At 40.0% G+C, this 10,295-nt stretch overlaps 1 protein-coding gene across 1 annotated transcript in view; it reads right to left on the bottom strand.

The window, feature by feature from the left end:
- LOC108369604 (uncharacterized) overlaps positions 1 to 7,001 on the bottom strand; it is a 13,608-nt gene extending 6,607 nt beyond the window's left edge. Inside the window, exons 1-4 of the mRNA XM_017624741.1 lie at positions 3,254 to 7,001; positions 3,017 to 3,178; positions 1,842 to 2,869; positions 1,544 to 1,619 (exon numbers count right to left, since the gene is read on the bottom strand). Of these exons, the coding sequence (XP_017480230.1) occupies positions 1,544 to 1,619; positions 1,842 to 2,869; positions 3,017 to 3,178; positions 3,254 to 7,001 (5,014 nt within the window). The remainder of the gene's footprint in view (positions 1 to 1,543; positions 1,620 to 1,841; positions 2,870 to 3,016; positions 3,179 to 3,253) is intronic.
- Between the last annotated feature and the right edge of the window lie 3,294 nt (positions 7,002 to 10,295).

The raw sequence follows: 10,295 nt of genomic DNA, 5'->3' as shown, positions 1-10,295 counted from the left end.
GACGGACGGACAGACAGACATGGCTTAATCGATTTCTTTTTTCATCCTGATCATTTATGTATACATTTGTCTATATCTATCTCGATTCGTTTTGGCTGTTACAAACAACCGTTATGTGAACAAAATTAATATACCCTTGTGCACAAGTGCGCTCGGGTATAAAAAGTGCACTGGAATTCAACCACGTACCTTTCTAATGGCTGAATGTGGGGTCCAATGGCAAGTACTGGTTAACTCCTTAGGGCCGGTTACTCAATGTCTGGTTAACACTAATCTCCGGTAAAACATCGTTATCGACGTTACCGACTCCATGTTATATGCATGGAGCCGAACACGTCGATAATGATGTTTAAACGGAGATTAGTGTTAACCAGACATTGAGTAACCGGCCCTTAGTGTTGTGGACGCTTCAGTGGCGAATGTGGTTTTGAAAAGCTTGGTTAGTGATTGTTGCAACCGATGCTGTGGTCTGGCAATTAGGTGTGCCTCTTGTAGCTCAGTGTGATAAAGTAGTGGACTGTATGTAGTTTGTTGCACTGTGTTAAAGATTTTATTATTTCCACAGATCGCAGGGACCAATATTTACGCCACGGAGTGGAGCGCTCAGACGTAAAGGAATAAAAAAGGGAAGAAAAACAACTCGGTTTTAGTGTTGAGTATATAATTAATCTTACAAATTTATTGGCAACAGGTTGTGAAAATACAACGCAATATTGTCTGGTGGATTTTACCTTGATGTGGCGTGATAGCTGGTGATCCTTTGGAATTCCTGAGGGAAGTGACCATGGTAAATTGAAATTAGATCCGTTTGACCCGCCGAACAATGACTTTTCGTTCAGTTTCTCCTCAAATCAGTTATTGTACAACGGGTAAATTAGACGCGTATGCGTATTAGTGAATATAACTTTAATTTGTACAGATCCACGCGCATATGCATATGTACATGTATACGTGTATGTGCATACGGTCTATATTACCACCCATTAGGGTGGTGCGCTATATTTAGGCCGGAGGCCTAAACAACTGGAGTATGTAACGTTTATTTGGAGGCCTTACACTAAAATTCTATCTAACCGATTAGAACGTGTTCAAAAAGTTTTTATAAAATTTTTCTTTGCCACTACCCTCTTACTATTCCCGCTGCCAACTAATCAACCTTACAACACTGGATGACAGATGACCCATTTTAGCGTGCACGTTTGTCGTTAACATCATAACTGGCTCAATTGACTGCCCTTTTCTTCTAGAATCCTCCGCCATTGCGATTTCCTTAAACTAAGTTTCCCTAGAAGCAGTTATGGTGCCAACGCTCCGATCTCTAGAACTTGTGTGGAACTTAACTTAGTCTTCAATTCTTTAGACGTTGATTTCACTCAGGCCCTGCCTTAGTCACACATCTGCGAACATTTTTCTCTGCGCTACATCATTAGCGATGTTGCGAAAACATTAATAGTAATACGAACCTTGTTATAAAATTCAGGTTAAGTTAAAAACCGCGTGTCTTTTCTTTTAAAGTTCAGAATTCAAGAGAGAGTTTTATTACAAAAACCATATTCAGTTTTACATTTCAGGGTTGCAACGCGTAAAAACAATTCAATGTTCAGTACAACATTACAGAGCTGCAAAAGTTAGTAAGAAAGTAAATACTATACAATAATATTGAACATTCTCCGGCAGCAAAAACGAAGTTTTTAAGGTTCATCATGTCAGCGAGAAACAAGCTGGCTAAGTTACAAAACATCGGCCGTGGTGCCAGTGTTATCATTGATGGGCAGCAAACAAATTTTAGAAATCGGCCGCTTCACAAGTTTGCCATTACAGAAAAGCGTAACGACCCTTACTAGACCATCTGCACCGGGATGTATCTCATGCACTCTCGCCAACGGCCAATAGCCAGGAGCGCTACGCTCATGTTGCAGCAAAACGATGTCGTTGACGCGAAGATTTTTTTGAACTTGTGTCCACTTGGTGCGAGTTTGTAGAGTGTGTAAGTATTCGTTAGCCCATCGATGCCAGAAATGTTGCTTTAGGCGCTCAACTAGTTTCCAGCGGGTCAGGTGGTCGATATTAGAGTCAAGCAGGCTCTCCTCTGAGACGCAAGTTGTGGGTTCACCTACAAGAAAGTGTGCAGGTGTCAACGCTTGATGATCAGTGGGATATGCTGACAATGGGCAGAGCGGCCGAGAATTCAAGCAACTTTCAATTTGTGCAAGAAGCGTGCTGAGTTCTTCAAAAGTAAGCACCCGATCTCGCATTATTCGTCTTAGATGATGTTTAGTCGACTTAACCGCCGCTTCCCATAAGCCTCCGAAATTTGGTGAAGCGGGCGGAATGAAGTGCCATGTCGTACCTTCATTTGCAAGTGCGGCAGCAAGATGTTCGGGGAGCGAAGCCTTTTGCTGCTGAAAGGAAATCTTTAGCTCTTTGTTAGCCCCTACGAACGTAGTACCGCAATCAGAGTATAAATCGCTGCATCGACCCCTCCTTGATATAAAGCGACGAAATGCGGCGATAAAGGCGTCAGTATTTAAGCTTGAAACTACTTCAAGGTGTATGGCCTTCGTGCACATGCAAATGAACAGGCAGATATAGCCCTTTGTGGTTGCCGCTTTGCGAAGTAGTGAAAGCTTTAGTGTTATGGGACCAGCGTAGTCGAGTCCACTGTGCTGAAACGGTTTAGTTGGTTGAAGACGAACTGCGGGTAAATTTCCCATTTGCTGCTGATGCACCTTCGCTGTGTATTTGAAACAGATTACGCATTTACGGAGCACGGATTTTGCTAAGCTGCGCGCTGATAGAATCCAGTAACGTTGAGAGACAAACGAAAGCATCTGCTGAACGCCGCCATGTAGAGTTTGGTGATGAGCGTCTGTGAATATTAGAAACGATAAAAACGATTGTTTTGATAATAACACTGGATGTTTGACGTCAAATGTAATTTTCGCCTTCGAAATTCTACCTCCGACCCTTAGCAAGTTATCACCATCCAGAAAAGGAGCTAATTGAAGAATTTTACTCTTTTTGTTAAGAGCTTGCTTATTTTCCAAACAGTGTATCTCTTGGGTAAAATCAATGCGCTGTACCTGCTTGATTATTATAGCGAGTGCGTGTTTAATCTCGCGTGATTTTAGAAAGCCCGTCTCACATAAATTGTTCTCTATTTTGTGTTGCTGCAGCGCTGCTCTTAAGTTATAATAAAAGCGTAGAATATACGCGGTGACGCGCACAAGCCGAGAGAGTGAAGAGAATTTACAAATAAAATCGGGGTCTTCCATAGAGTTTTCAGCTAACGTAGTTACGTGAGAAGCGATATATGATTTTCGCTCTTCTAAACAAGTTTCGAAAGTTAAGTTCTCGTGTGGCCAGTTCGATATTGGCCCAGTAAGCCAAGTCGGCCCAAACCACCACAAAGTATGTGCCTTAAGCTCTTTTGGAGTCAGACCGCGTGTTAAGCAGTCCGCTGGATTCTCGCTTGTACGCACGTGCCTCCACTGACTTACATCAGATATGCGCTGAATCTCAGCTACGCGATTGGCGATGTACACGGACCAGCGCGTGGAATGGCATCGTATCCAACTCAAAACCACTGTGCTGTCGGTCCAATAGAAAACAGGTGCATCCGCGTGGAAGTAGGTTTTCACTTTCGCCATGAGTTTACCCAGTAACGCCGCCGCACATAATTCCAGTCTCGGAATTGACACAGTTTTGAGCGGTGTTACCTTAGTTTTTGACTGAATAAGTGATGCGGAAATAGTTGAGTTGTTATAGACTACCGCATATACAACTGCCCCATAGGCAGCCTGTGAGGCGTCACTGAAACCATGCAACTCAATTTTGTTAAATTTGTTGCATCCAAGCCACCTTGGTATCTTTATGCTTTCGAGTTCATGCAGAGAATCTCGATACTGCAACCATTCAGCATTTAATTTAGTTGGAAGTGGGTCATTCCAATCTAGTCCCTCCATCCATAACCTTTGGAACATGATTTTAGCGATAATTGTGGTAGGCGCCAGCCAACCAAGTGGGTCGAATAATTTGGCCGCATCAGAGAGCATACTCCTCTTAGTTATTGCGGAAGCAAAACTAAAGTTGATTTTGAAAGAGAATTCATCTTCGTTCGTGTCCCAAAAAAGACCAAGGGCTTTTACGAGGTTCTCTGCCTTAAGTTCAATCCAATTGGCGTTCTCTTTATTCTCAGGTGGAATTGTTTGTAGCAACACGGCAGAATTTGAGTTCCACTTTCTAAGATTAAATCCGCCACTAGATGACAGCCTGCTGAGTTGTTGTTGTAGCTCGATTGCTTCCGCGTTCGTGTCTGCACCTGATATAATATCGTCAACGTAGGTATCATTTAAGTACACTTGGCTTGCGAGAGGATAATTTGTTTGCTCATCAGTGGCTAGTTGGCGTAGAACACGAATCGCTAAATACGGAGCAGAAGTTGTCCCATAAGTGACAGTGCAAAGTTTATATATTTTAATTCGCTTTGTAGAATCCTCTCGCCAGAGAATGCACTGATAATTTTGATGTTCCTTACAAACGTTGATTTGCCTAAACATTTTTTCTAAATCGGCTGTAAAAGCTATTTTGTGACTTCTCCATCGAGAAATAATACTTGACAAATCACTTTGCAATGCCGGCCCTGCAGCAAGTTCATCATTGAGAGAAGGTTGAGGGGGACAACGATTCCCACCGTCGAATACAACGCGCAATTTGGTGGTGCTGCTGCATTGCCGTAAGACACCATGATGGCAAAAGAAATATGAATTTTCTTGCAGATCTTCTGGATAAAAGCCGACTTCTTGCATGTGACCTAAGCTTAGATATTCTGCCATAAAATCTTTGTAAAGCTTTGCAAAGTTAGGTTGATTTTTGAATCGCATTTCTAGCTGCTTAAGTCTTTTAACAGCGTTAAAGTCGGTGCCACTAAATGCTGGGAGCTTACCCTGTGCAAATAGGGTTTTAAAAGGTAAGTGAACCGTATACCGGCCGCATTTATCCCGCTTGTAGGTTTGCAAAAAGTGGTTTTCGCAGGCTGTCTCTTCGGAAGAGAGCTGGCGCTCTTCGTGCAGTTCCTCCTGTTCCCAAAATAAACGAAGCTGATCATCTAGAGTACATAAATTTGTATGCAAAATTTGTTGTGAAGGAGTTGTAGTAGATGGACCAGAAATCATCCATCCAAAATGAGTTTCTTGTAGGAAAATGCCACGTTCGTACTTTTTCATGCCAGAGAGTAAGATATCGCCATATACATCTCCGCCTAAAACTAGGTCGATATTGACGGGCAAAGCAAAGGTTGGATCAGCAAGAAAAATGCCGGATAAATTTGGCATACCGCGCAAGTGATAAGGCGATGGTTTGTATGATGTCAATTTCGGCAAAATAAACGCGGTGCAGTCCATTTTAAAGTCTTTTTCATATTGTGAGCGCAAGCATAGAGTTAGAGACCTTTTAGCAATTAAAGCATTTGCTCCACCAATGCCAGCTACAATAACATTGGTATTTCGTTTTGGCAAGTTGAGCAACTGAGCGGCGTCCTCTGTTATGAATGAGGCTTGAGCGCCTTGATCAACGAGTGCTTTCAAGTGAAATTGTCGCTCAGGTGTTTCAATAATCACCCGTACAGTAGCGAGTAAGACTTGAGCGTTAGTAGTCGCAGAGTGCACTTCTGCATTCATAATTTGAGCAGTAGTTGTGAGATTTGCAGAAAGTTTGTGTTCGTCATTTTTATTGTTGCGAAGAGCGAATGCATTGTGAATAACAGTGTGGTGCGGCTGCTTACAGGCCTGGCAGCGGGAATTTCTTTCGCACTCACTGTATGTATGACCCTTACCTAAACAGTTTAGGCATAGCCTATGTTGTAGGACAAAGCTCTGCTTTTCAGCAGCAGGTAGTGCAGAAAATTTAAAACATTTGTACAAGAGATGTTGTTTTTGACAACAGGGACAGCTATAATTTGACGATGCTGAACTGGCGGTAGTAGTAGCTGCATTAGCATGTAATTGTCTGCGAGCAGGTTTGTGTTGTTTTTGTTTGTCGCTGTACGAGCGGTTCACAACCTTTTTTGATGTGTCCTCTTCTTCGATAAATTCAAGCGCTCGATAAGTAGTTTCGAGAAACTTAAGGAAAGTTTGTACTGGAGGAATTTCACTGCGACCATTTAGAGATTGCTCCCATTCTTTTCTAATTTGTCTGTCAAGCTTTTGAGTGAGCAAGAAAATTAGCATGGGATCCCAACTAGAGGTGTCTATTTCTAAAGTTTTCAGTAGAGCAAGGCTGTTGCGAGTGAGGTCGAGCAGCAGTTTTACGCTTTGTAAACCACCATCGGTATTTTGTGCATTGACGAGCCTTTTTAAAATTTGATCCACTAGTTTTCTTTTGTTGTGAAATCTACTTACCAAGGCAGCCCAGGCAGTTTCATAGCTGGCATCCGTAGCTGGAAATTCTTCCACCATTTCCTTAGGTGTGCCGATGCAAGATCCCTTTAGATAAAAATATTTTTGTACCGGAGTTAAGGCGTCGTTATTATGTACCAGTGATAGAAACATATCGCGAAAAGGGATCCACTCCAAATAGTCTCCAGAAAACTTAGGCAAGTCGATTTTTGGCAGTCGTGCAGAAGCAGCGGTAGTGTCATTCCGTGTAGTGGCCATAGCGAAGGTGCTTGCGTGCGTGAGCGGCGACGGCCATGGCGCGAGGTCATTTTGTCGATCAAGTAAGGTAGACTTAAAGGCGATATATAAATCGTAGCAGGTATAGAAAACTTCCTCCTTCAGATAAGGAATGTCGTCCTCGTCAAGCGATGCGTTGCGAATAAGAGTGTAGATTTGTTCATGGCCGCGCTTAAAGTCCTGGAAGATAGTATCAATCTCCGCGAGAAGACTCTGAACATAACCTCTCGAGATCTCAGACGATTGCTTAGACTCGAAGTTAGTCTGGATTCGAGTGAGATGGGTTTGAATTCGGCGCTGCTCCTCAATTGCGCCGCTAAGGGACTCCATTTCTTTAAATATGCGATATTACGCGACTTCAAGCGTGCAGAAGGAAAAATTGGTTAACAAGCTAAGCGTAGAAATTTCTTGTGGTCGCTTGTATTTGCTTTCCTTCCCGGGTTTCGGCACCAATTTAATGTTGCGAAAACATTAATAGTAATCCGAACCTTGTTATAAAATTCAGGTTAAGTTAAAAACCGCGTGTCTTTTCTTTTAAAGTTCAGAATTCAAGAGAGAGTTTTATTACAAAAACCATATTCAGTTTTACATTTCAGGGTTGCAACGCGTAAAAACAATTCAATGTTCAGTACAACATTACAGAGCTGCAAAAGTTAGTAAGAAAGTAAATACTATACAATAATATTGAACAAGCGATGTATTTAATCTTAGCTCTTTTGAACTTAATGTATTTAAAATTTACCTTAATTACAACGCATTTATCAACTTGCAATGTTGTGGCTCCAGAAACTTTCAATGTTGTGGATGCAGACACTTTCAATGTTGTGGATCCAGTAGCTCGTTTCTGTAACTTTTCTCTACCGATTATTTCTCTACTGGTAGAGAATATACGTCATTCTCTACTACTCATTAGCAGTAGAGAACAGGGCGGCGAATTCATATCTCAATTCGCCTTGGTAGAGAATTGTTACAGAAACGAGCTACAGAAACTTTCAATGTTGTGTCTCCGACACCATAAAACCTTTGCTTTGCAAATTTCCTATAAAAAATTCTAGTGCATAGGGCGACATATGTAGTGCATAGGGCGAGGTAGATGACATCTAGATATATGTACTACGTACGCTACAGCGGAAATAGACGACACACAATTTCTTTAAAAGTTCCTATAAAAAGTCTAGTGCATGGGGCGACATCTGTAGTGCAGAGGGCGAGGTAGATGTCATCTGTGCCCTACGTACGCTACAGCGGAAATGGAGGACACGCCATTTCTTTAAATGAAATTAATTGGAGCTCATATGTATGTACACACATATGTAAATGCATGTGTGTGCACCTATCTATTAATATCGTTGAATTATTTTAATATCTATTGCAAAATTTTATACAGACAAGACTAAAAAGTAGAAAATAAATAATATAAAAAAAAACCTTTTAATATACAACGCTTTTATAAATGGAAATGGAAAGAAGGGGGACTGAACACATTTTTTTATTTATTTATTTCAGTCCTGGAATACAGATCATTCTTACCGACTACTCAGCTAACACTAATTAAGTGCTACTAAAACATAAAAATAAAAAATAAAAATAAAAAACTTTTTAATAAACAACGCTTTTATAAATGGACTAAAAAGTAGAAAATAATATTTCTCAGTCCCATAGAATTTGTTTTGATAACTTTTCATTTTGAAATTTTAGAAAGTCGTTATAAACAACTTATGAGATTGAAAATGAAAAGCGTGGGGCGCAGACTGAAATAAATTGATAAAAAAATGTGTTCAGCCCCCTTCTTTGGCGACACAGAAAGGAGAATTCTACTTAGTGAGGGTTATAATCTCTAAGTGCGGCCGAAGGCCGCCTACGCAGAAAGGTGTTCTCTGAAAAGAAAGGAGAATTATACTAAGTGAAAATTCCGAATTAAACCCACCTATTATGAATTTTAATACGATAGACGATAAACGCTTGCAAGCGTATCGTATAAAATGAGATTTCGTATTACGGTTTCCACAAGCCCGATTGATGTACTATTGTGAATGACAGTGGTATTTGTTTACTATTTGTTGTGAATTTAAATGAAAAAGCTGTTCTTGTCTAGATAATAGTTGCGATCCCGTACGAGGCCGGACTAGTCAGAAAGTCAGAAATCAGATCAGAAGTCAGATTTTACTGGAAATCGACCCCGTACTCGGTTCTCCGAATATTTAGAGGACGAAAAAGAGAGTAATTACGGTTCTCTCTCTGTCAGAAGTTACCAGTATTAGTCCAAGAATTTTTTATTGGTAAATTCTGGTAAATGTGTCAAACTATCAGTTGTAGTGTGTTTGGCAACCAAATTGTAAACAAAAGAAAAGTGCAATCTGCTAATTCATGTTGAAAAGTATTTAATTACTTGTTTAATCGGATTCTAATGAATATGAAAGTATTTTTCGTTATTTACATGTGTTTACATACCAATAAAGCAAAAATTTACAACCAAAATTTGGAGGTTATGTTGAAGTTGACAGAAGTTACCATTTTTTACTAGAAAGCGATACCGTACTTTTCAATGTTACTCTCTCGCTCTGAGCGAATTTTTATTTTTTGACAGTTTTAGTAGTTTTAGTCCGAGAAATACGGGATTGCACCTAATATATTTTCAAAGCGAACATTTTGAACTTGAAAGTCGCGAAAATTTCCATAAGTCATACAAAATTAAGATAAAACATGTTTCCTTCAACCCCATATGCGTTTTATATAAATTCAAATTGATGGAACTCGCATAGAGGATACAGTAAGAAGGCAATTAAGAGATGCTTTCCAATCCTCTGGAGAAGAACTTGATAATGTAAGTAACAGAAATGAGTTTTATTTGTTAATTATGAAAAACAATTCTTTAGATTTCAGAGAAACTTTCGTCTTTCGAAAGAAGCTGTTACATATGTTCTAACAGAAGAAGAGAACGAGGTGCGCCCACGTAAAAAACGCCATCCATACCGAATATATTAAAGATTTTCACAACTCTGAGATTTCTTGCTCTGGGGCCATACCAACAGAGTGTTGCAACGGAGCGTTATTGAATTACCCCAACCTAAGGTTTCTACTGTGTTTATAAAAATTTGCATCCTCAAACCGAATTTATCAATAAAACAGTGCTTGGAAATATGAAATCTTTGTTTTGAATTAAAGCTCAATCCTTTGACTACACGTTTATGTGAAAGTTTTTAACTTCGACTAACGCGTTTGAACACAACAACCCAAAATAATGGTGCTAATAACTAAACCGTACCCCTTGGAGAAGCAGCACGCTCAACTTTGTTTCTTTCTCGCAGTTTTTGCCCTGAAAAATTGCAGTATTTTGTTCAAATCGTTTCCATAATTTCATGTTATTCATTTTAATACTTACATCACTTTAATTTTGTTAAATTGTATAGTATCGTGTAAAAATGGACAACCGCTTGCAAGCGTATGAAATTGAGCAGCTGATACGATAGCTATCGTATGGTTATACCAAAATTTAACGATATACGATAAACGGTAGCTATCGAATTTCATACGCTAGAATTTATTTCGTAATACGGCACAACAAAATGCAAGCGTTTATCGTGTATCGTATGGATTCATTATAGGGTGGAAAATCCGCTTTTA

The sequence above is a fragment of the Rhagoletis zephyria genome, unplaced genomic scaffold (genome assembly GCF_001687245.7).
Source record: "Rhagoletis zephyria isolate East Lansing unplaced genomic scaffold, Rhagoletis_zephyria_1.1 Rzeph_scaffold_03763, whole genome shotgun sequence".
In the NCBI taxonomy this organism is placed as follows: Eukaryota; Metazoa; Arthropoda; class Insecta; order Diptera; family Tephritidae; genus Rhagoletis; species Rhagoletis zephyria.
The sequence above is the reverse complement of the archived record's forward strand: the minus strand, read 5'-3'. Positions and strand labels throughout refer to the sequence as shown.